General features: G+C 38.9%; 1 protein-coding gene across 2 annotated transcripts in view; it reads right to left on the bottom strand.

Annotated features, from left to right (window-relative positions):
* The window catches only part of ZMAT3 (zinc finger, matrin-type 3), an 83,204-nt gene that overhangs the window by 16,633 nt on the left and 38,713 nt on the right, over positions 1 to 27,858 (bottom strand). For both annotated transcript variants that reach the window (XM_006892180.1, XM_006892181.1), the window contains exon 2: positions 3,206 to 3,325. In XM_006892180.1, the coding sequence (XP_006892242.1) occupies positions 3,206 to 3,325 (120 nt within the window). The remainder of the gene's footprint in view (positions 1 to 3,205; positions 3,326 to 27,858) is intronic.

Raw genomic sequence — 27,858 nt, 5'->3', positions numbered from 1 at the left:
AAGTCAAATTCCCACCAACCCACTCGCCTCAGGCTGATCTGCAGTGTCCACAAAAGTTCAACCAAATTATCACTGGCCCGCTTGTTCCTGGGCAGTTGGTGTCGCCCGAGAAAGCACAGCCAAATTCCCACCAGTGGGCTCACCCTTGGGTACTCTCCCAGACAGTCAGTGGTGCTCAAGAAAACCCAATTAGGATCCTACCAGCCTTTCTCGTGGCAGATCAGCCCCACAGCAGCTCAACTGGTAGCTTAAGACAATGGCTGGATCCACTGTGTGCCTTTGTGTGCTGACTCAGAATCGTACTGTCCACAGCTGTTGGTAGGTGTCTGTGCTGCATGAAGGAGTCTCTAGTGGCCCTGGAGCACCGGTGAGGGGTGAAGGGTTGTGGAGAGGCCACGAGGGTGTGCCAGAAGTGTTGGGGCGTGGGATGGTGGTGGGGTGCTGTCCCTGAACACAGTGCTGTGGCGGGGATGGGGGTGCAGGGCTTGAGCAGCGCTGGAAGTTAGGGGTTGCAGTCCATTCCCCGATATTAAGCTGCCAAGTCACCAATCCTCAGCAAAAAAAAAAATCTCCTTTTTTTTAAATTGAGATTTTAATGAAATTTTATAAAGAACTTGAGTTTCCAGTCGTTCATTGTTGCACATTTTCTTGCTGTCTCTCCTCCCCAGATGGCTTTTTTCTTTGGGGGGAAAAAAGTTCTTTCATTGGTATACAGACTCTACCCGGCCCCCAGACCACTTTACTATGCAGCTCTTATTCTGGACTCTTGTCATGCCAGTAATATCTAATCATATATTCCTTTTATACAGTTCTCTCCCTCATCTGTTTCAATGCCGTGTACATTATTTATCCCCTCTTTTCTTAGTTCCTCCTCAGCCCCCATGTCTGTCCTGTTTTATAACAGTGGCATTATACCATATTTGTCCTTTTGTGACTGAGATATTTCAGCATAATGTCATCCAGGGTCAACCATTTTGTCTATTTCATGAGTTCCTTGTTTTTCAATGCAGCATAGTATTCCACTGTGTGAATATACCAAAGCTTATCTATCCATTTGTTTGTTGATGGGCACTTGGGTTGTTTCCAATTCTTTGCTATTGTGAATAAAGCAGCAATAAACATGTGTGTGCATATATGTTTGGGTGGCATTTATGGTTTCTTTAGGGTATATTCCCAGTAGTGAAATTGCTGGGTCAAATGGTATTTCTATTTGCAACTTTTTGAGAATGTGCCATACAGCCTTCCACAGTGGTTGCACCATTTTACACCCCCCCGCCCACAACAGTGAATAAGGGTTCCAGTTTGTTCATAACCTTGCCAGCATTTGTTGTTTGTTGTTCTGTTAAACTTTGCTATTCTTACTGGAGAAAGATAATACCTCATAGTTGTTTTGATTTGCATCTCAGAGCTAGGAATTTTGGGCACTTCTTTATGTGTTTGTTCGCCATCTGAATGTCTTTGGTGAAGTATCTGTTCACAACCTGTGCCTATTTTTCAATTGGGTTGTTAACCCTTATCTTGTTGTGGTGCTCAAGTATTTTATAAATTCTAGATATCAGTCCCTTATCTGATATGTCATTACCAAATATTTTTTCCCAGTCTTTGGCTTCCCTTTTTACCCTGTTGGAGTTTTTGGATGTCTACAGGGATTTTATTCTTAGAAGGTCCTAATACTCTATAAAGTCAAACCCAATGCGCGCAGGGGGGGGATATCTATGAATGGAAAAAAAATCATAATTTTAAATACAGAATTCCTCACACTACACTACACCGAAGTCTGAAGCAAACAAAAATTCAATGATACTCAGCTTTTATTTCAAATGTTAGTACTTTGTTCACAAAAATGTTTTTACATCAATTTTGATGTTTTAACATATTGAATTAAACATTCTTTACCTGCATAATTGAGTTTTTAGTACCTCTTACATTTTGTGCCTTACAGTAACGCTTTTCTCAACTCACCCTGAATATATTAATATGGGAAAAGGTTTTAGCAGAGAGCCTATCATAGTGACTGTTCAATTAGAGTGGTAAGGAGTTGTGCTGCCAGCAAAAGCACTGTTTAAATCCACCAGTCACTCCATAGGAAAAAATACGGGCCATTTCCTCCCATGCAATGTACAGCCACTGAAGGGTCACTTATTAATTGGTTCTGACTCAATGGTTCATAACAACAGCAGCAGCAGGATCATGTTTAAGGGCATTATTAGTAGTAGTATTACTATTTAAAGGCAACTCTCATAAAGTAGTCCACAGCAAGATGCACTACTAACCCAAAGATCAAGCTCCAATAGTTGGCAGCCCCAAAGGGAAAAGATGGGCATATCTCTTCTAGTTATGATTTACAGCCTCGAAAAGCCAATGAAGATGCCAGTGAGTTAAAAGCAACTCAACAGCAGTGAGGTTTTTAGCTTAGCAACACAGTGCATGAAGAACCAAAAGATTAGCTAACTAAACGGTGAGCATTAAAATCCACCAGGCTCTGCTTGGGAGAGAGAAAAGGCAGTCTGCATCTAGAAAGATTCACAGCCTTGAAAACTCTAAAGGGTAGCTGGTATCTGCCCAGCAAGGTCACTGAGAGGCAGAATTGACACAACGACAGTGGGAGAATATTATTTATTGCTATAACATAGTTCTTTGAATACATAATACTTCAAAATGTTTTTATGGAGTAGAATCTCCATCAAGAAGCTATTAAACTATAGAAGGATCTTCCCCAAATCACTGGTATTATCTGCCAAAGAACTAAAGGAACTCAACCCTCAAGAGTATCTCCTCATATCAAAGTCTAGAGAGAATTTATGTATGCTTTCCACAGCGAGGGGGGAAAGGGAACACATATGAGAAATGGATCATACAGGTTAAAGACAAAATATAAGTAGGATTAAACATAACAAAAAATAAATGCCTTAAGAATCTCTTTCTTAACCAAGGACCTTGCCTGAACATTCAGGGTCCTTTAATTCAGAGTTATAATAATTACTTATAAAACCAAAAACATTTGTTCCATGGATCATAATTTAAGCCATGAAAAATCTCAAGGTTCACAGAAGTACCAAGGAGATCAGTAATTCAATTGCATTTGCCCTAACTGTACCCTAAAGGGTGTCCATGACATTTCGTGTATATGACAGCTTCTACCTGCGTGCTGTTTCACAGTGACTTCCAACCATGGGTTCAGTTGCCAAATCTTAACTCTACATACCTGCTGAGAAGCGGAGACAACTGGAGTAGCCGTCGGTTCCACTGCATTGCTCATTCTGGCAGGAGGGGGACAACTGTTTGCTGCATAGTAATTTCGGAGTTTTTTACCATGATTTTTACCCTATGAGTAAAATAAGGAATCACCATGAGACAATTTTATCAAATTGAGTTTATCAATGTATTTACTTTAAAGGGAAAAAATAAAACAACAACCCATAATACTAGCTGCATTTTATTCTTTTAGTCATAACATGGGAGCAAACAGATCACAAACTACATTTTCATTCTATTTGGGAATGGGGGGGAGTGATTCTGAACTACAATAACTGAAAAATCTCCTAGCCCAGACTGCTCAATCAGAGAATTCAGTGAAGAGTTAAATGTCATTTCTCTGAAAAGCACTCTCATATTATTCCAGAACATAGAAAAGAAATGAATTCACTCTATGACTCTTCTATACCTCTGATAACAAACAAAACAAAGAAAATTGTAGGCCAAAATCTCTTTATGAACAGAGATGAAAAATTCTTAACAAAATTTTAGCTAATAGTATGCAACAGGATAACAACAACAACAACAACAAAAAAGCCCATATCATGATAATGTGGAAGTCATACTGAGTTCAACATAGGAAAATTCATCCATATAATACACCATAAAAATAATATCAAGAAAAAGATAAAAATATCATATCAATTAGTAAAAAAAAAAGACACTTGATAAAACCAACACCATTTCCTAATATAAATAAATTCTTAGCAAAACAGAAAGAGGAGATAAATAAAGCCTTCAATATGGATAACATCTCAACATTAAGAAAACAAAAATTTTCATCACTGGATTAATAGGCAAGATCGAGACAGATGGAGAAAAGATTGAAATTGTCAATGATTTCATCTTACTTAGATTCACAATCAATACCCTGGGTACCAGCAGTTAGATCAGTTGATATATTGAACTTAAGGAATGTCTGCAATCAGGGACCTCTCAAAATTACTGAGGAGCTATATGCCAGTTTAACTACTAAGGTGTGCCTTATTCAGGCCATGGTCTTTTCAATTACATGCTATGCAACAGTTGTTGTTGTTGTTGTTATGTGCTATAGAGTCATTTGCAACTCACAGGTCATGGTATTTGCAATCGCTTGTTATGCATCAGAGAGTTGGACAATGACTAGGGAGGACAGAAGGAGAGTGGATGCTTTTGAGCTGTGGTGCTGGAGAAGGGTACTGAATGTACCATGGACTGCCAGGAAAACAAACAGATTCATCTTGGAAAGGATTAAACCAAGCTGCTCCTTGGAGGCAAGGATTCTGGGGCTTCGTCTGACATACTTTGGACATGTTGCCAGGAGGGACGGGTCCTTGGAGAGGGACATCATGCTTGGGAGGGTGGAGGGACAGCGCAGGAGGGGAAGACCCTCTATGAGATGGATTGATTCGGTGACTGGGGTAATCGGGATGGGTGTGTCAGAGGCGGTGCGGTTGGCGCAGGATAGAGCAGGGTTTAGAGCTGTTGTGCATAGGGTCGCTATGAGTCGGAAATGACTCGATGGCACATAACAACAACAACAACAGTGACCCTATGTACAAGAGTCCTAAACGCCATTCTATCCTATGCCAACCTCACTGTCTCAAACACATTCATTCCCACCATTCCATTCACAGAATCAATCCATCTCATTGAGGGTCTTCCTCTCCTGTGCCATCCCTCCACTCTGCCAAACATGTCCCTCTCCAAGGACCAGTCCCTCCTTGCAACATGCCCAAACTATGTCAGATCAAGCTTCAGAATCCTTGACTCCAGGGAACATTCTGGCTTCACCCTCTCCAGGACAAACCTGTTTGTTCTCCTAGCAGTCCATGTATATTCAACACTCTTGTCCAGCACCACAACTCAAAGGCATCAATTCTCTTTCTATCATCCCTATTCACTGTCCAACTCTCCGATGCATAGCACGTAATTGCAAAGACTATAGCCTGGATCAGGCACATCTCAGTCTGTAGCCTGACGTCGTTGCACGTCAATACTCTTGAGAGGTCCCTCACAGCTGACTTTCCCAATGTAATTCATCTCCTGATTTCCTGGCTGCTGTTACCAAGAGTGTTGACTGTGGAACCAAGTAAACTAAAACTGTTAACTATCTCAATCTCTTCATCATCCATACTGATGCTGCCAATTGGCCCAGTGGTGAGAATCTTTTGTTTTCTTGATATTGAGCTTCAATCCATATTGAAGACTGCAGTCCTTGACCTTCTCCAACAGAGAGGTGGATAATGAATAAGGATGACAGAAGAATTGATGCCTTTGAGCTGTGCTGTTGGAGAAGAGTACCGAATATCCCACAGACTGTCATTTATTGAAGAAGCAAAGATGACAGAGCTTTGTCTCAAATACTTTGGGCATGTTGTTAGGAGAGGCTATTCCCTGAAGAGGGACCTCATACTTGGAAAGGTGAAGGGTCAGAAAAAGAGAGAAAGATACTAATGAGATACATCAACACAGTGACTGCTGCACTGAAGTAAAGTATGTCAGAAATTATGAGTTTGGCATAGGTCAGTGTTCAGATCTGTTGATCATAGGATCGCTATGAATTGTACTAAATAGCACCTAACAAAAACAACATGCAAAACCAAAAGCACACTTTTTCGCAATAGAGAAAGACTGAGATTATGCCCTATAAGAACAGAAACAAGAAGAAAATGGAAGAATATGAAAATCAGAACAAATCCACAGAATCAAAATACAACCTCAGTCTATCCCAACTGACTTGAAAAACTATCTCAAGAATAGTTCTGATGCACTGAACACTAATGACCAAAGGCCAGATGAGTTAGGGGATGACATAATCCATGATAAAAGCAAAAGATCATTATAAAAACAAGAAAAAGACCAGAATGGATGTCAGAACAGATGTTGAAACTTGCAACACAACATAAAGACGTAAAAAACCAAAACAAAATAAAAAACCCAAAGGGAAGAAATGCTGAAATAAGATAATTGAATGAAAGATTTTAATGGGCAGCCTTAGAAGACAAACAGTATTATAACAAAAAGTGCAAAGAGCTGGAGTCAGAAAACCAAAAAGGGAAGAACACAGTCAGCATTTCTCAAGCTGAAAGAACTGAAGAACAAAGTCAAGCCTTGAGTTCCAACTACTGAAGGATTCTATGGCCAAAATGCAGGAAGCATCAAAGAAGATGGAAGGAATACACAGTGGTCAACACTATTATCATTATTCATATTCAATATCACACTCAAAATTTCAAGTAAAAAATAATAAGGTAAGACAGAAAGCTGCTAAGAGAACAGATAAGTCTTGGAAAGACTGCAGCCAGAGTGCTCCTTGGGGCAAAGATAATGAAGCTTTGTCTTTCATACACTAGACATACAAGTTGTTGCTGCTGTTTATTGCCATCGAGTCAAGCACAACCCATAGCAGCCCTAGAAACAAAAGGCCCAAAGCCTTTCTATAACTACTGTCGTTTCTCCAAGTTCATAGAGTTTTCAGAGATATGCAGGCTGATGAGGCTATTCACTGAAGAGGAACATTATGCTTAGAAAGATGGAGTGGCAGCGAAGGAAAGGAAGACTTCAATTGAGACAGATTTACATGGTGACTTCAGCAATGGGATTGACTATTTCAGAGATGTTGGGGATAGCACAGGATAGGGCAGGGTTCAGGCTGGCTGTTCAGACGGTTTCTAGTAGACATACTCAACTTGACAGCACTTAACAACAACAACAACAAAATTGCAAAGAAAAATTAGCCCAATTCACAGATGTTAAGACCCTTTATGGCAGGGGTCATCCACTTCCTGCTTCAGGCCTTTTGTTCTTAGGGTCACTATGAGTAGTGCTCAACTTGAAGGCAATCAACAAACAACAACAAGACCCTTTATAGAGAAAATTCCACAAACTCCAAAAGAAAAAAAGAATTCAGCAAAGTGGTAGAAGATAAAATCAGCTAGTTTTCTCCACAAATGCCTTTGAGTTGTAGCATTGGAGAAGAGCATTGAATATCCCACAGGCTTCCAAAAGAACACACAAGCTTGTTTTGGAGAAAATACAACCAGGGTGCTCCTGAGTGGCAAAGATGATGAAACTTCACATATTTTGGGCATGTTGTCAGAAGGGACCAGTCCTTGCAAAAGGAGATCATGCTGGGAAAGATGGAAGATAAAGAAAGATAGATTCCAAAGAAGATGGACTGATACAGTGACTGTAACAATGGGCTCAAGCATTATCAGAGATTGTGAGGATGGGAACGGTGCAGGGTCATTATAGGTCAACCTGACATCACCTAATAACATATTAATAATGCAAATGTTGTCAAAGAAATCAAGAAAACCATACTGTTTACAGTAGTCCCCAACAGGATAACACCACCTAGGAAAAAAAACCTAGCCAGAAGACATAGAAAACCTATGCAAGTAAAACTATAAAACTCTATTACAAGAAACCAAAGGAGACCTACATACATGGAAAACATTCCACGCCACAGGTCAGAAGAATTAACACACTGAAAATGTGATCTACAAATTTAACCCAATCCTGCTCCTAAACCTAACAACACTCATTAATGAAATGTAAAAACTAATGACCAATTTTATACAAAATGGGAAAAGGTCCAGAATAACTAATGAATTGCTGGATAAAAAGAACAAAGTAGGAGGCCTCATACTTTGCAATTTCAAAACTTACTATTTAGGAACATTCCTGAAAGTAGCCTGCCCCTGGTTCAATGGCAGGTACATAGAGCAAAGGAATAAATTTGAGAATCCAGATGTAAATTAATCCACCTCCAGGAATCAGCTCTTTGACAAAGGGTCAAGTCCTTTCAATGGGGGAAAAATCAGTTTCTTTCACAAATGATATTGCGGCACTATTAGGTGCCATCAGGTCATAGTGATACTAAGAACAACAGTTCTGAACCTTGCCCTATCCTGTTCCATACATACTATCAATGATATGCTCAAACCCACTGTTAACATCACCTGGTCAATCTCTCTTGTTGAAGGTCTTCCTCTCTTATGCTGACTCTCCTTCGAACTTCTGCAACACAATGCCTTTTTCCAAGAAATAGTCCCTCCCAATAATATGCCCAAAGTACGTGAGACAAATCTCATGATTCTTGCCTCCAAGGAGCACCTCGTTGCACATTCTCCAAGATATGTTTGTTCCTGTGGCAGTCCATGGACTATTCAGTACTCTTCTCCAACATCACAATTCATAAACTTTGACTTCTTCCATCATTTTTATTCATCGTCCAAGTTTCAGATGTATAGGAAGCAACTGAACTATGGTTTGAATCAGACACACTGTAGTCTTTAAACTGACACCATTGCTCTTTAGCACTTTGAAGAGGTACTTGACAGCAGATTTTCCCAATGTAACATGTCTTTTGCTTTCTTGATTGCTGTTACCATACATGTTGACTGTGGATCCAAGTTAAATGAAGTTGCTGACAATTTCAATCTTTTCTCCATCAATCTATTAGTCAATTATCTATTGGCCCAATGAAGAAGATTTCTCTTTTCTTGATGTTGAGATGTAATCCATACTGCAGACTGTAATCATTGATCCTCTGCAGCAAATGCTTAAATCTTCCTCACTTTCAGCAACCAAGGATGTGTCATCTGCATAATGCAGATTCCACACTCTCCTCTTCATATAATCCAATTTCTTAAATTATTTACTCAGCACACAGAATAGGTATGGAGAAAGGATAGAGCCCTAAAGTACACATTGCTTGATATTAAACCATGCAGTGCTCCATTCAGACAACAGCCTCTTGGTCTATGTATCGGTTTTGCACGAGCACAATTACGTATTCTGGGATTCTCAATGCTAGCCATTATATATTACAATCCACACAGTCAAACATCTTTGAAGAGTCAAAAAAATACAAATAAACACTCAATTTGTCATTCCTGGCATAATAGCTGGCAAAAACTGTACATTTCTTTTCAAAAGAAACTTGTCCATCTCTCAAACTATACATAAAAACTATCTCTAAATGTATCAAGGACATAGATATCAAAGCTAAAATAAAATTTAAGTTTCTGGAAGGTAACATAAGGTCAAAATAGGGGGCTCATTTTAAAAAAATTTTTCAAGTACTACCAAAAACTCACAAGCAATAAATGACAAATAGATCACTGGGATCTCCTAAAAATTAAATTCTTATGCCCATCAAGAGACTTTACCAAATAAGCAAAAAGAGAACCTACAAAACATGTGGCAACAACTTATTTGATAATGACCTAATATCCCAACTATATAGAAGGCTTCAATACCTCAAAAAGCAATCCAATAAAAGGAAATGGGAAAAAGAAATAGACAATTGACCCAAAAGGGCATTCAAGGAGCCAATACACACAAGAAAAGATGCTCACAATCATTAAGTATTGTTGTAGTGTACTTTCTAGTTGGAACAGACTCACAGCTGACCCTCCAGCAGGTTTTCAGAGGCAGTAAACGACAAGGGAGGACACTGCCCATCTTTTTTCCCATAGGTGGTGGATTTCATTGAGTGACTTTGGCAATTGCAACTCTCCTTTCCCCTCTATGGTTTAATAGAGCTCATAAGATATTGCTGTTACTGCTGCTGTTGTCAGACACTGTCAACCCAAGTATGACCCACAGTGATCCTAAATCCTGTCCTACCCTGTGCCATCATCATCATCTCTGACATACTTGAGCCCATTATTGGAATCACTGTGTAAATCCATCTGGTTGAAGGTCTTCTTTTTTTCACTGACCTTTCACCTAAATAAAAATGACCATTCACCTTTGTTGTTGTAGTGGTGATGTTGTGTTACACTGAGTCAGAACTGATGTTTAGCTAACCGTCCAGGGGTTTTTCAGAGGTAATTAATCATACAGGAGACTATACATGATTCTCCTACTGAGCAGTTGGTGGATTTGAACCGCATGCCTTCTAGACTGCACAGAAGCCCTGATTTAAAAACAACAACAAAGAATAAACAACAAATGTCAGGGAAGTTGTGGGAAAATGAGACCACTTATACACTACTGTTGCTGTTGCTGTGGTGGTGATGGTGGTATACCATCAAGTCAGAACTGACCCATAGCTGATTCTCCAGTGTGTTCTCAGAGGCAGTTAAATCACATGGGAAGAGATGGCTCATCCTTCTCCTGCAGAGCACTTAGTATATCTGAAACATGTACCTTTGTGTTGGCAGTGTAGCTCCTTACCACTAGGTCACAAGAGCACCAATACATTGCTGCTATTGTTGTTGTTGTATACCATATAGTCAGAACCAACCCACAGATGAACCTCCAGTGGGTTTTCAGAGTCGGTTAACCATACAGGAAGAGATTCCCCATCCTTCTCCCATGGATCCACTGATGGCTTCAAAACATACACCTTTGGGATTACAGTGCAGCTTTTTGCCACTAGGCCACTGGAGGTCTCATATATTGCTGGTTTCACAAAATTGTACAGCCACTCTTGAATATGGCATGACATTTCATCAAAAAGCTAGAAATACCAATCCACCATCACCACCCGCCCTTGGACAGAGCCACACCTGTGCCTTCCCTCAGCCTCATGTCTGCCATTTTCGCCACTTTCCTTCCAGGTTAGGGCTCTCAAGCAAAAAAAAAAATAATAATAATAAAAAATAAATAAATAGATAGATAAATACATAAATAAATATTAGAGATATCACTAATATACAAAATCCTGTTAAGACATCACCTGCAACTAGTGCAAGATTGAAGAAAAAGAAGGACCTGCCACTGAACCGTCTCATAGAGAAGAGAAAACAGATACCTCAGAGGAAAAACTGCTGTCTAAATACACCACATGGACCCCTTGAGCTCAAGTGGAAGAGTACAGGACAGCTCAAACTGGGCATAGATGCCATTTCTGGAAGGGAACAAAAGACTTCCTAAATAGGCACTCAGATACTTTGGGGGAAACATTCCTGTCTGGATACACTAGGCAGAACACCTTAAGCTCAAGCGTGACGGTACAGAACAGCTCAAAGTGGGCTTAGATGCCAATTCTGGATGGGAACAACAAACAGGCTTGCTAGTTTGGCACTCAGGTACTTTGGGGGAAACACTGATGTCTACATACACGAGGTAGGACCTCTTAAACTCAAGCAGAAGGGTACAGGACAACTTGAACTGGGCATAAATGCCAGTTCTGGAAGGGAACAACAGGCTTCCTGATTTGACATTGAGGTACTTTGGTGGAAACACTGCTGTCAGTTTTGAGGCCCACAGAAGGAAACACAAATATATAGAGCCTTCACAAAAACTGCCATGCTCTGAGTCATTATATAGTTACAACAACCTAACATCTACTAAGAATCAAATAATGTCAAGGCAATCTGCCTCAGTAATCATGAAATAACAAAATAACACTTCTCCTAAAAAAAGCAGACCCAATGAATACCCCAGATAGAGAGAAAGAAAAAAGTTGATGTGGAGATATTAGAACAGCTGTAGAAAAGATACAAATGTTAAAAGAAACAATGAAAGCAGTAAGAGAGAAAATACCTCAGAGACAACAGTTCAGAATAAATATCTTGATGAGGAGCAACTTGGCAGCTATGGAAGAAAGAATTGATAGTATAGATAGAGGTACAAGAACTTAAAAAAAATCATCACAAGACAGAGAGGGTACAGTCAACATAGCACTGGAAATAACAGAAAAGCAGGAAAATGAAACTCAGAATATTAAGACAAAACTGGCAGAAGTGTCCAACAAAAAAATAGAACTGAAGAAATGGAACAGAGAATCAGTGAGTTGGAAGACAAGAGTCCTACTGAAAACATACTAGAAAAATTAGAGATGAAACGTAAAAATATTAGAATCCTGTGGAATGACATCAAACATGTATTACTGGAATTCCAGAACAGGGGAGTGACAAGAAAATCACTGAAAAGATTATGGAAGAAGTTCTAGAAGAAAACTTCACAGATATATTGAAGAACAGGGAAATCCACATTCAAGAAGCACCACAAACATCAAAAAGTCTAGGCCCCAAAAGACAAATATGATAGTCAAATTCTCCAAATTAAAAGATAAAGATAGAATCTGAAAAGCAGCACAAGAAAAACAAAGAGTCACCTACAAAGGGCAAACAATTAGATTAAGTTATGATTTCTCAGTAGAAACTATGGGAGCTTGAAGACAATGGGATGGCACATACAGAAAGTTGAAAGAAAACAACTGCCAGCCAAAGATCCTATACCCACCAAAGCTCTCCATCAAATATGAAGGAGAAATCAGATCCTTTGCAGAAAAGAGGGAACTTACAGAATATGCAAAAACAAGATCGAAACTACAAGAAATTTTAAATAATGTCCTTCACAAGGAGATGTCAAAGGAAAGTGGTTAGACTATATTAACCAGAAACAACAGAAAAAGAAACACAGCAAAATGGCAAAGGTAAAACCTGGCCTGACAATAATCACCCTTACTGTGAAAAAACTAAGTGTGCCAATCGAAAGAAAACGGGTAGCAGAATGGATAAAAAAACCAAAAGTCTATCAATATGTTGCCTAAAAGAGACATATCTCAAAAAAGCAGAGAAAAGACAGACTCAAAATAAAAAATGGAACAAAAAATACCAAGCAAATGTCAACCTCACAAAAAAGCAGGAGTGGCAATACTAATCTCTGATAAAATAGATTTCAGAATGAAAACCACCATAAAAGGTAAGGATGGGCATTGCATACTGATTAAAGTCACAGCAGATCAAGAAAACATAATTTTGGTCAAAACCAAGTAACTTTCATGCACCAAATAATAGACCTGCAAAATACATAAAACAGCAGTTAATAGAACTGAAGGAAGAAATAGACAGCAACACAATAGTGGTAGGAGACTGGAACACATCACTATCACCAAAGAATAGGTCAACTAAAAAAAAAAAAAATTCAGCAAAGATGAAGAACATCTAAACTATGCAATCAGCCAACTCCACCTTGGGGATGTACTACACCAAACTAAAACTCAATATACTTTCTTCTCAAGTACACATGGTACCTTCTCCAGAATGAATTATATTTAGGACACAAAGCAAGTCCCAACAAATTAAAAAACACTGAAAAAATACAAAGTATCTTCTCAGACCACAGTTCCATAAAACTAGCAATTAACCACAGGAACACAAAGCTTACAAAGCCACCCATGTGGAAATTTAATAATTCTCTGCTAGAACATGACTGGGTTATATAAAAGAAATATAGAAAGAAAGAAAAAAGTTACTTGAAACAAATGAAAACAAACATACCAAACCTCTGGGATACAGCTAAGGCAGTCTTCAGGGTGCAGTTCATAGCAACAGGCACACACATAAAAGCAAAAAAAAAAGAAGAAGAAGAAAAATTAATGATCTAACTCAACACCTTCATCAAACAATCTAAGCAACTTAAACTTAAAGCCTCTTGAAGAAAAGGTCAAGAGATGAAATCAATGAGATAGAAAGCAGAAATCGTCAATATGATCAGGAGCTGATTTTTCAAAAGGTTCAATAAAATTAGCAAACCACTGGCAAACTTAAAAAAAGAAAAGACACAGATAACTTGATTAAAAAATGACAGAGGTGACATCACAACAGAACCAGAGGAAATTAAATCAACAATATCAGAATACTATGAAAAGCTTTACTCTGATAAATTTTAAAACCTAGAGGAAATGGACAAATTCCTTGAAACTCATGCCCTACCCAGATTGATAAGGACAGATATAGAACACTTGAATAGACCAATCACAAAAGAAGAAAATTGAACAGGTCATAAAAAGATTTCTCCATAAGAAAAGTCCTGCACCAGATGGCTTCACAGCTAAATTCTACCTAGCATTCAGAGAGGATATATTACCAATCCTAATTAAATTATTTCAAAAAATTGAAAAAAATTAACACACCCAGAGTCATCCTACGAAATAATTTTAACCCTTATAAAACCAAGCAAAGATATTACTAAGAAAGAAAACTATAGATCAATACCTCTCATGAATATAGACACAAAATTCTTAACAAAATCATAGCCCAAAGAATCTGAACATACATAAAAAAAATTCCTAATAATAATAATTCACCATGACCAAGTGGAATTCATAACAGGTATGCAAGGATGGTTCAACATAAGAAAAGCAATCAGTGTAATTCACCATATTAACAAAGCAAGTAACAAGAACCATAGATCTTAGCAATTGATGCAGAAAAGGCATTTAACAAAATACAACAATCCTTCCTGATAAAGATACTCAGTAAAACTGGAATAGAAGGGAATTTTTTCAACATAGTGAAAAGTATATATGTGCAAAATCAAGAGCCAATATTATTCTCAATAGAGAAAGACTAAAAGCATATTCCTTGAGAACAGGGATCAGACAAGGATGCCCACTATCACCATTTCTATTCAATATTGCATTGGAAGTGCTTGCTAGGGCAATATGACAAGAGAAGGAAATAAAAGGCATCCAAATCAGCAAAGAGATGGTTAAAGTATCATTTTATGCAGATGATATGACAGTGTACACAGAAAATTCCAAAGACTCAACAAAATTGTTAAGAGTCAGAAGCCAATTTAGTAAAGTGACAGGATATAAGATCAATATCCAAAAATCAGTGAGACTCCTCTATAGTACAATGAGAACTCAGAGAAGGAAACCAAGAAAGCTAATATTCCATTTACAATAGCCAACCACAAACTGAGATATTTGGGAGTGAACCTAACTAGAGATACAAAAGACTTATACAAAGAAAACTACAGAACATTTCTGCAACACATAATAAAAGACCTAAAGAAATGGAAAAATGTGCCCTTGTTCATGGATAGGAAGACTCAATATTGTGAAAATGGCAATCCCACCAAAAGAAATCTACATGTTCAATGCAATCCCAATACAGATACCAAATTCATTTTTCAAGGAAACTGTCAAGTTCACTCGGAGAGGCAAGAGACTCACATAAGCAGAACACATCTAAGAAACAAAATTAAGCAGGAGGTATAGATAGCACTCCCTGACCTCACAATCTACTCTACAGCAGTAGTAATCAAAACATCATGGTACTGGTACAATGACAGACACACAAACCAATGGAACAGAACTGAGAACCCAGAAATAGAGTATGATCAACTGATATGTGACAAGGAAATCGAAGCTATCAAATGGGGAAATGATAACCTCTTCCACAAATGGTGTTGGGAAAACTGGAATGCTTTCTGCAGAAAGCTGAAATAGGATCCACACTGCACACGACACACAAAAATCAACTCAAAGTTTACCTGAGAGTAAAGCCCAAAATCATAAAGTTCCTTAGAGACAAAATGGGATCAAGCTTGGCAGGCCTAGTCTATGGTATGAAGAGACTGCCAAATACAGCCAGAAATGCACAATCTAAAGAGGATAAATCTGAAGAGGATAAAATTGATTAATCACTCTGTGCACATCACAACTTTTTCCAATAGGGTGAAAAGAAATCCTGCTGACTGGGAACAAACATTTGGCAATACCATCTCAGACAAAAGTCTCATAATAAAAGTTTACAGAATAGTCATGAGGCCTCCACAAGAAAAAGATTGGTAATCCAATTACCAAATGGGCAAAAGACATGGAAAGAATTTTCACAGAGGGAGATATTCAAATGGCAAACAGACACATGAAGAAATGCTCCAAGTCACTGACAATAAAAGAGATGCAAATCAAAACCACAATGAGATACTGGAAATGATGATCTCTTTCCAGTAGCAGTGGCAAAGTTTAGCAGGGCATCAGGTAATAAATTTTTGAGAAGATGTGGAGAGACAGAAACTCTTATACATTGGTGGAATTGTAAAATGGTACAACCACTCAGAAAAGCATTTTGGTACTTCCTCAAAAGCTGAAAATAGACATTCCATATGATGCAACTATTTCCACCGCTTGGAATACACCCCAAGAAAATGAGAACTGAGGCACAAATGGAGACTTGTACATCAAAATTCATAGCAGCATTATTCACCATCACAAGAACATGGAAACAGCCCAAATGTCCAATCACAATTGAATGCATTAAGAAATTATGGTACATTCACACAATAGAATACTACACAGCATGCAGGAGCAATGACTTTGTAAATCACTACCTAACTCAGGATGGCCTAAACGGAATTATGCTGAGTGATCTAATCAGTCCTATAAGGACAAATATTGTATAAAATCATTATTGTACAATGAGTATGAGGATCCAACTTGGGAGGAAAGGGTGGAAGCAGAGGGGTGAGGATGGGCAGGGGCGGGGGTTGTTAATCATAGGGTCATATAATGTGATGGGGGGTGATGGAAATGGGAAAGATCTGGTGTGAAAAACAATGTATTCGAACTTTGTAAATAAACCAGTATTAAAAAGGAAAAAATAAATTAAGGGGGAAAAGCTAGAAATCAAAATACCTTATGATACAGCAATCCTACTCTCACAGACATAAATCCAAAAGATAGAAGAACAATGACACAAATATGCATATACACATCTATGTTCATTGTCACATGAATCACAACAGTAAAAAGAAACCACTTACAGGCCCATCAGCTGACAGAACAGGTAAGCAAATTGTGGTGCATGCATGTGATGTAAAACTACACAATTATCAAGAATAGTAAGGTAGTTATAAACTTTCACTCAAATAAATATATAAAAAAGAATAAATAATAATGACATATCTGGGAAACATACAGTGGATGATTCCAGAAGACAATATGTTAAGTGAAATAAGTACAAAAGGGCAAATATTATTTTCTTAAACACAACGCAGCCAGGAAATTAAAACATGTATTGCAATGGGAAAGTGTGCTGTTAGAGACCTCTCCAAAGTACTGAAGAACAGAGATGCCAGTCTGGAGACTAAGGTGCATCTGATACAAGCCATGGTCTTTGCAATCATTTGCTATGCATCAGAGAGCCGGACCATGAGTAGGGGTGATAGAAGAATTGAAAACTTTGAGCTGTGGTGTTGGAGAAGAGAACTGAATACACCATGGACTGATAAGAGAACGAACAGGTTCATTCTGGAGAGAGTGAAACCAGGCTGCTCCTTGAAGGCAAGGATCCTGAAACTCTGAAATACTTTGGACATGTTGCAAGGAGAGCCCTGTCATTGAAGAGGGATATTATGCTTGGGAGAGTGGAGGGACAGCACAGGAGAGGAAGACCCTCAATGAAATGGATTGATTCAGTGACTGGGGTAATGGGGGTAGATGCGTCAGAGACAGTGAGACTGGCACAAGATAGAGCAGGGTTTAGGGCTGTTGTCATTATGAGTCGTAGGCAACTCGATGGCACATAACAACAACAACAAAGAATAGTGCATAGGAATGAAACATGATGTATATAAATTACTATATGCAAACCAATAAAACATCTTTTTAAATGGGCAAGTATTAAAGTCCTGTTGTAATAAAAATCCAAGAACTGGTATACTTACCGGAAGCAATGGTCTTTGCTGGCAGCCAGGATAAAAGGTGGAAGGAAGGAGGATATCACTTTCTAGATAGTATACATTTGCCATTTTTGGTGACTGCAGAGGCAGTACCAAATATAGGGGAAGTCTACACTACTGACTATGGTAAATAAACACACTACACTACATGCAAGAATTGCAACAATTTTGGTAAATAGTTACACTACCAACCCAACTGCACATGGCCCAAATACAACAGCAGTTTCACAGAAGATATATTCAATTTCTTGGCTCTGAAAACCTGCTGGAGGATCATCAGTCCCAACTCAACAGTACATAACAACAACAACAACATAATGTATATAGTTTTACAAAAACACTAATAACAAACAAAAAACGTGTGGTAGTATTAGTGTGTTGTTATGTGCCATCCAGTCGAGTACGACTCATAGCAACTCTACGAACAACAAATTTGCACTCTGTCCTATCCAGGGCCATCCCTGTCATCTCTAACATATCTGAGCCTAAGTCAGTCCATCTTGTCAAGGATCCTTTTCTCTTCTGCTGATATTCCACCTTTCTGAGCATGATGTCCCTTTCCAAGGAACAGCCCCTGCTAACAACATGCCCACATACTTTGTGAGACAAAGCTTAGCCATCCATGTATCTAAGGAACACTCTGGCTTCACCTTCTCAGAGACATATCTCTTGTTCTTTTGGAAGTCCATGGGCTATTCAGTATGTGAACATGAAGAATCACGCTGAATGCATACATGTGTGTGAAAGCATTATCTGTAAACAGATAATGCTTCACATTCTAGTTTGGTAAGCAGTATTTAGAATCTTACAGCTTTACGTAGTCATCTATGGTAAAACTATTGTTCTTTGCTCATCTAGACCAAAAGAATATGACAGAATTAAAAACTCAGAGAAACAGCTAGTCTACAAAACTAATAGCCCCTATGAACAGCAGCCTCTTCTTGCCTATGAGAAGATGATGGATTCTGCTCAGTGACCACTACTGACCATTGTGACTAGCGACACATAAGGCTTAGATACAGAAAGGTTGATATCCTAGGCATTAGTGAGCCAAAATGGTCATTTTTGGAGAATCATATGGCCTACTATGCTGTTGTTGTTATGTGCCGTCAAGTTGCTTGCAACTCACAGCAACTCTATGTGCAGTAGCTCTGAACCCTGCTCTATTCTGTGCCAATCTTATTATCTCTGATACATCTAACCAGCCTTACCCCAGTCACTGGATCAATCCATCTCACTGAGGGTCTTTCCCTTTTGTGCTGTCCCTCCACCCTCCCAAGTATGATGTCCCTCTCCAGGGACTGGTCTCTCCTTGTAACATGCCCAAAGTATGTCAGACGAAGCTTCAGAATCCTTGCCTCCAAGGAGCAGCCTGGTTTCACCTTCTCCAGGATGAACCTTTTGATCTCCTGGCAGTCCATGGTATACTCAAAATGACAAAGTGAAGAGGCATGGTATAACATTCTTTGTCAAAAAAGAACATTTCAAGATCTATTCTGAAGTACAGCACTGTCAATAATATACATATATCAAATGAAAGGCTTAGTTAATACAACTACTCTCCAAATACTTGCACCAAGAAGTAATGCCAAAGATGGAAGAAACTGAAGATTTTACCAACTTCTGTAGTTTAAGGTTGAACAAATATGAATCATGATACATTGATTATTACTGGAGATTGGAATGCAAAACTTTCAGACAAAGAAGGAAAAAGTCACTCTCATCCAGTCTGTTCCAGTTTCTATAGAGGAAGAACCAGAGCTAGCTTCTGGGTTTCCAAGGCTGCAACTCATTATGAAAGTAGATAGTCTCATCTGTCTCCTATCTTAGTGGCTGGTAGATTCAAACCATCAAACTCTTGATTGCCAGTCAAACACACTGACCATTGTGTGACCAGCGCTCCTAAGAAGTAGTCAAACTAGTTGAAAAGATAGCTGTGGTGAGAGCAATTATGCCAGAGATCACATAACAGAATTCTGCAATATCAACAATGTATTTATTGTAAATTTTCAACAATATAAACAGAACACATCACCAGATGGAATGCACAAGAAATCAAACCAACTGGATCTGTTGAAAGAGATGATGGAGAAGCTAGAATATCATCAATCAGAACCAGCTAGAGGATGAATTCAGGACTAATCATCGATTATTCTACTGCTAGTTCAAGCTGAAGCTGGAAAAAGTAAAATAAGCCCACAAGAGCCCACATACAACCTTGACTATATCCCAGTAGAACTAAGAAATCATGTCAAGAATAAGTTGGCTTCATTTAGCACTAATTATCAAAGACCAAACTAGACACAGAAAGACATCAGGGACATCATACATGAAGAAAGAAAAAAGTCACTAAAAGGACAGGAAAGGAAGAAAAGATAAAGTGGATGTCAGAAAAAGACTCTGAAACTTCCTCTTGAATATACAGTACCTGTAAGTGGAAGAAATGATGAGCTGGAAAAGCAGAACAGAAGATGTCCAAGAGCAACTTGGACAAGAGGACAAGGTAAAACATAAAATAAGTATGCAAAAATCAGGTATGAAAAAACCATTCTTTCAGCTTGAGAAATGCTAAGTGTGTTCTTCTATTTTGGTGGTGTGGTATTTTTTAAAATAGAGGAACACACTTAGCATTGCTTAAGCTGAAAGAACTGAAGAACAAACTGGAATGACGAGTGTTAATACAGACAAATTATATAGGCAAAATATGAACATCACAGAGAAGATTAAACAAAGATAAAAAATGCATGCAGTCATCTTAGCAAAAAGGAAAAAATAAATGTTTGATATTCAATCCTTTGAAGAGGTAGCATATGATCAAGAATCTATGGTATTAAAGAAAAATATCCAAAGTACACTGAAAGAACTGTGTAAAAACAAAGCTCCAAGAGCAGACAGAATACCAACTGAAATTTTTCAACAAACAGATGTTAACTCTGGAAATGTTCATTCATCTAAGCTAAAATATTTGGAAGACATATGGCCAATCTATTGGAAGAGACCCATATTTGTGCCCATTCCAAAGAAAGGTTATCTAACAGAATGCAGAAATTATAAAACAATTAATGTCAGATGCAAGTACAATTTTGCTAAATGTTAAAATGGACCCAGAAGTATACCAACAGGGAATTACCAGATATTCAAGGCAGATTCAAAGGACTTGAAATGAGGAAAATCACTACTAAGTCAGGTGAATCATGGCTGAAAGCAGAAAAATACCTAAAATCCTTTATTTTACTAACTATACAAGTACATTAAACTGTATGGACAACAAATAATGATGACATTGAGAAGAATGGTAATTCCTGAAAAGTCACTGTGCTCTTGCATAACCTACTGTCTGTAGAACAACAGGTGGCTGTTCAAACAAAACAAGGGGATACCAGGTGGTTTAAAATCAGCAATGTGTGTGTGAGAGTAGTATACTTTCACCACACTAATTCAATCTGTAAGTGGAGCAAAAAGTTAGAGTATATAATAACATCACAACATTAGAATTGAAGAAAAACTCATTAACAACCTGTGATGTATAAATAACACAAGCTTGCTCGCTTGCTGAAAGCAACGGAGAATTAAAGAACTGACTGAAGAACATCATTGATTATATATACCCTTCATTATGAACAATTTATCACAATCAAAGGTAAAGAGACAGGAGTCAAGAAATCAAAAGGTGAGCTGCTTTAGGAAAACCTGCTGTCAAGAACTCTCCAGAGTGCTAAAGAGCAACAATGTCATATTAGATACTAAGATGCACCTAACCTAAGCCATAAACTTTCAAATGCTTACTATGCATCTGAGAGCTAGACAATGATTAAGGATGACAGAAAAAGAAGCAATGTCTTTCAGATGTGGTGCTGGAGAATAAATAGTACTGAACATACCATACCATTTGTTCTCTTGAGAAATGCAGAGCAAGTTCTTCCCTTTTTCTATCCTTGGAGAGGGTGAAACCAAGTCATGCCCTGGAGACTAGGATTTTGAAGCTCCATCTCACATACTTTGGGCATGTGGCCAGCAGGGATCAGTCCTTGGAGAAGGACGTCATGTTCAGAAGGGTGAAGAGACAGCACAGGAGAGGAAGACCAAGAGAACAAACACCAATGATCAAAGACCAGATGATATCAAAGATGTCATCCATGAAGAGAGTAAAAGGTCATTACAAAGACAGAGAAAAAAAGAAAACAACAAAATGGAAGTCAGAAGAGACTCTGAAAATTGCAATAGAGCATTGAGAAGCCAAAACAAAGGGAAAATATGCCAAAGTAAAAGAGCTGAAAAGATTTCAAACAGCAGCTTGAAAAGACAAAGTATTATAATGAGATGTGTTGTTCTTGTTGGTATGTGTCATCAAGTTGCCTGTAACCTACAGTGAACTTATGTACAGCAGCTCTGAAGCCTGCCCTGTCCTCAGGCTGTCTTACTGATTCCAGCACACCAACCCCCATTGCCCCAGATACTGAATCAATCCATCCCGTCAGGGGTCTTCCTCTCCTGTGCTGTCCCTTCACCCTTTTGAACATGATGTCCTTCTCCAAGGACTGATCCCTCCTGGCCACATGCCCAAAGTATGTGAGATGGAGCTTCAAAATCCTAGTCTCCAGGGCATGACTTGGTTTCACCCTCTCCAAGGACAGAAAAAGGGAAGAACCTGCTCTGCATTTCTCAAGCTAAGAGAACTGAAAAACAAACTTAAGACTTGAGTTGCAATATTGAAAGATGCTGTGGGAAATATATTGAATGACCCAGAAAGGATCAAAAGAAGCTGGAAGGAATACACAGAGTAACTGTACCAAAAAGAACTGGCTGGCAATGAGAATTTCTGGAAATACCATATGAACAAGAGCCAATGGCAATTAAGGAGGAAGCTGAAGCTGCACTGAGGCATTGCCAAAAAACAGGGGCCCAGGAATCAATGGAATACCAACTGACTTGTTTCAACTAACAGATGCAGCCTTGGATGTGCTCAACAGTCTATGCTAGGAAATCTGGAGGACAGCTGTCTGGCCAGTGGACTGGAAGAAGTCCATATTTGTTCCCATTCCCAAGAAAGGTGACCCAAAAGAATGTGGAAACTATCAAACAACATCATTACTATCAAATGTAAGCAAAATATTGCTGAAGATAATTCAAAAACTGCCAGAACAAGTACATAGATAGGGAATTTCTAGAAGTTCAAACAGGATTTAGAACAGTTCATGGCACCAGGGATATCAATGCTGATGCCAGAAGGATCCTGGTTGAAAGTAAAGAATATCAGATGAATGTGTATTTATGCTTTATTGACTGTGTGGATTGTAACAAGTTACGGCTCAAACTGAGAAGAATGGGACTCTCCGAGCGCTTAATTGTGTTCATGCAGAACCTATGCCTAGCACACTACATGGTTTAAAATTTTAAAAGGAGTGTTTCAGGGTTGTATTCTCTCTTAATGTCTATTCAATTTGTATGCTGAGCAAATTATTTGTTAAGTTGGAACTTTGAAGAGAAATGTGGCACCAAGATCTGGGAAAGACTCATCAAGAACCTGTGTCATGTAGATGACACAACCCTGTTTACTGAAAATGAAGAGGACATGAAGCACTTGTTGTGGAAGATCAAAGAATACAGCCTTCAATACGGATTGCATCTTTAATGTCAAGAAAACAAAGATTCTTACCGCTAGACTGACAGGCAACATCATTATGGATGGAGAAGAGATTGAAACAGTCAACAGCTTTATCTTACTTGGATCCACAATTAACAGCCCTATTACCAGCAGTCAGGAAATAAGGAGATGCACTGTGCTGGCAAAGTCTACGGTTAGGGTCCTCTCCAAATTATTGAGGAGTAATGATAGTTTGAGGACTAAAGTGCACTTCATCCAGGCCATGATCTTTCTGATCACTTGCTATGCATCTGAAACCTGGAAAATGAATAAGGATGAAATAAGAATCATTGATGCCTTTGAGCTGTGGTATTAGAAAAGAGTACTGACCATCCCTTGGACAAAAGAACAAACAAATATGTCTTGTAGAAGTGCAGCCAGAGAGCTCTTTGAAAGCAAAGATGATGAAGATTCACCTCACATACTTTGGACATGTTGCTAGAGGGGAACATAATGCTCAGAAAGGCAGGGTATCGACAAATGAGAGAAGACCCTTGACCATGTAGATTGACATGGTGACTGCTACAATGGGTTTTAACGTGGGCAGGCTCTAATGATAGCACAGGATAGAAAAGAGTTCAGATTTATTGCTCATAGGGTCTCTACTGCTCTACTGGACATACCCAACTTGATGGCATCTAACCACTCACAACAAAGGCAACACTCATCAAAACATCAGTCAATAAATCAAATAATATCTTGCATTGGGAAAATGTGCTGCAAGAAGCCCCCTTCAGAGTGTTCAAAATCAAAGATGTCACTTCAGGGCTCAGGTGCACCTTGCTCCTCAAATCACTATCAATTCAATTACTTCATATGTATGCAGATGCTTTGTGGGCTATGATGTTAGAAACCTTAAAAATTGGTTTTAGCCACTAGTCCCTTGTTCTGTATACTCTTTCCATTTTCTTTTAATGCTTCTTGGATCATTTAGTATTCAGCCCAAAACATTCTTAAGTATTGTAACTCGAGGTTTGAATTTGTTCTTCAGTTCCTTAAGCTTAAGAAATGCTGAGCAAATTCAGCCCTTTTGATTTTCTGACTCCAGCTCCTTGCACATTTGTCAATACTTTGTCTTCCCACGCTGCCCTCCGGAGTCTTCTGTTCAACTCCTTAATATCTTGATTTCTTCCCTTTGCTTTGGCTTCTCAGTGCTCCAGAGCAATATTTAGAGTTTCTTCTGACATCTACCTTGGTCTTTTCTTCCTCCTCCATCTTTGTAAAGACCTTTTACACTCTTCCTGCATGATATTCTTGATATCCTCCCACAGCTCATCCGATCTTCACTCATTACATCCAAGGCCTCAAACTTGTTCCTGGGATGGTTTTGAAATTCATATGGGATAGACTCAAGGTAAAACTTTGGTTCCTGTGGACTTTGATTTAATTTTCCTCGGCTTCAGTTTGAACTTGCATATGCGTAGTTGGTGATCTGTTCCACAATCAGCACCTGGCCTACTTTTCACAACTGATATTGAACTTCTCCAGTGATTCTTTCCACAGATGCAATCGAGCTGATTCTTATGCATACCATCAAGTGAAATCCATATGTATAGCCTGCGTTTATGTTTCTTATAAAATGTATTTGCAATGAATAAGTCTCTGATTATGCAAAATTCTATCATTCTATCTCTGGCTTCATTTCTGTCACCAAGTCCATGTTTTCCAAGTGCTGATCCTTTTTCTCTATTCCCAACGTCTGCATTCCAGTCACCTATTATTATAAAAGCATCTTGATTGTATGTTCGATCAATCTCTGACTGCATAAGTTGGTAGAAATATTCTATTTCCTTCTCTTTTGCTCTGGTTGTTGATGCATATATATGAATAATGGTGGTATTCTGGACTTCCTTGTATGTGTATGGATATTTTCCTGTTACTCACAACATTGTATTTCAAAACGGATCTAGAAATTACTTTCTTAATTATAAAAGCAACCCTATTTTTCCTCACCTTTTCATCTTCAGCGTAGTGTATCATATGATCCTATGACTCAAAATGTCCCATGCCAGTCCATCTCATTTCACCAATACCTAGTATGTCAATATTTATGTGTTCCATTTCCTTCTTAACAATATCAATTTTCCTACATTCATGGTTCTTACATTCCATGTTCCAGTCACTAGTGTCTGCTTACAGCTCTTCCTCCTCCTATGTGTTTCCATATTTGAGGGCAATGACTAGGGATAACAGGAGAGGTGATGCCTTTGAGCTGTGGTGCTCGAGAAGAGTACGGAATATACCATGGGCTGACAGAACAAGTTCATCCTAGAGAGGGTGAAGCCAGGCTGCTCCTTGGAGGCAAGGATTCTGAAGCTTCATCTGACATAGTTTGGACATGTTGCAAGGTGGGATCAGTCCTTGGAGAGGAACATCATGCTTATGAGGGTGGAGAGACAGCACAGGAGAGAAAGACCCTCGATGAGATCAATTGATTCAGTCACTGGGATAATGGGGGGGTAGGTGTGTTGGAGTCAGTAAGATTGGCAAGGGATAGAGCAGGGTTTAGGGTTGTTGTACATAGGGTCACTATGAGTTGCAGGTGACTCGATAGCACATAACAACAACAATCAACAACAATCCCTTGTTGCAATATTTTAGAGGAACATTTTTCTAAGTCATACAGCACTCTTCTGTCTATTTGCTGTGCTGAGTGAGGCAATCTGGGTTTGATGTGATGCTAGATCTCAAATGCCCTAATAGCTGCCCATGGTGTACAACAGTGTTTGTTGGAGTTCCCAGTTTAAGACAGGTTTGAAAGCAAGAGTGGCATCTACTTCCTAAACCACACGCCTCTGGAAATTCTACGAACTTGGAGAAACAACAATAGTTATAGAAAGGCCTCTGGTCATTTGTTCATAGGGTCAACTATGAGTTGTGGGCAAATCAACGGCAATCAACAATAACAACAACATTAGCCCCCATTTGTGGGGCAGGACATGGTCTCCAGCTGCCTTAGCTCTATGCAAATGGCCTTGCAAATCATCAACAGCTAACAGAAAAATATAAGAGAGAGCCTTCCACACTGTGAGTTACCCTTGTGGCAGTGGTAGAGAGAGTTAAGAGACTGTGGCTAGGTATAACCAGAGGAATCCTGTATCTGTGCTAAAGGTAAAGGTTCTGTTTGCTGGGTGACTGAATAAACTAGATGCTTCTTGCATTTGTGCTCCTGAACTGAACCTGGATTCTCACCAACTGGGAATTGTGCCTTATTAATCTGGCTTGGGATCACTAGATTAAACTTGGATTTGTATTGTGTGCTATTCTTTGCCTCCCCACTCTCCAACCTATTTGCCTAATGAGCCCCAAAACTGTGAATAAAGTTAACAATAAACTTGGAAGCAATGATTGGTAGAAACAGGTGCAAGAGTACAGGGAGTGGCATGTCTGAAGGAGCAGCTGTTTGCTGCTGTTGATATTATTGATGGGGAAGGTCCCCTTCATGAAGTGGGCAGAGGTCAGACTCAGTCACCCTCACATGTATAACCTCCTTTCTCAACTGGAAATAAAGAGAACAGATAAAAGAATTAAGGGCTATAAATTATGGTGTCACAAAAAAAAATATTAAACACAATATGGCTTGCTTGGAGTTGGAGGGCAAACACATCCTGAAAGAAGTACAGCCAGAAAGCTCCTTAGAAGCAAAGTACAGTTAAGACTTCCTCGTGTACTTTAAACATGTGGCCAATCGCTGATGAAGACTTTTGGTTTTGGAAGAGAGTCATTAAAAAGGGGAAAGCCCTGACTGATTTACACAATGGCTGCAATCATGGGTACAATCATAGCAATAATTGTGAGGCTGGGACAAGAAAAGGATATGTTTTATCCTCTGCTGTACATGATCCCTATGGTGAGGAAAGAGAATCACTATGAGTCAGAATCTAACAATAATAACAACAAAAGGGTGGGACTTATTTAACTGATAGAGATTAGATAACCACTATCTACTACAAACTATCATCCTAAAACATGCTTTAAACTTAGAACTGAAGATATTTCCAGAGATCACCTTTCAGCCAAGCAATTTAGCTACTGTTATGCAGCCCTCCATCAGGTTTTCCAAGATTGTAAATTGCACTTTCTTCCCATCCCCACCAGCCCAACAACTCCTTTCACATTGGCCCACCAGACTTCCCTAAACATTGTTAAATGGGAGTCTAATCTGTCATTATTGACTATGCAAAAGCACTGACTGTGGATCACAACAAACTGTCGCTAATATAGAGAAGAATGAGACCACTTGACTAATGCAAAACTTATACTTGGATCAGAAAGCAATAGTCTTAACAGAGCAAGGAAACACTTCATAGTTCAAAATCAAGAAAGAAGTACATCAAGGATGTGTCCTTTCTCCATACATTTGCAATCTATGTGCAGAAGAGATCATTGGGGAGGCTGGGCTTTTTGAGGAGGACAAGGCATCAGGATTGGAAGAAGATTCATTCAACAACCTGTGTTATGCAGATAACACAACATTGCTTGCCAAAACTGAGGACCTAATCTCGGTCACAAAGGGACAAATGCTATATGGTGCCACTGTT

The sequence above is a fragment of the Elephantulus edwardii genome, unplaced genomic scaffold, assembly GCF_000299155.1.
Source record: "Elephantulus edwardii isolate Elephantulus edwardi_28Jun2011 unplaced genomic scaffold, EleEdw1.0 scaffold00112, whole genome shotgun sequence".
Taxonomy (NCBI): Eukaryota; Metazoa; Chordata; class Mammalia; order Macroscelidea; family Macroscelididae; genus Elephantulus; species Elephantulus edwardii.
This window is presented reverse-complemented; position numbering and strand designations above follow the sequence as displayed.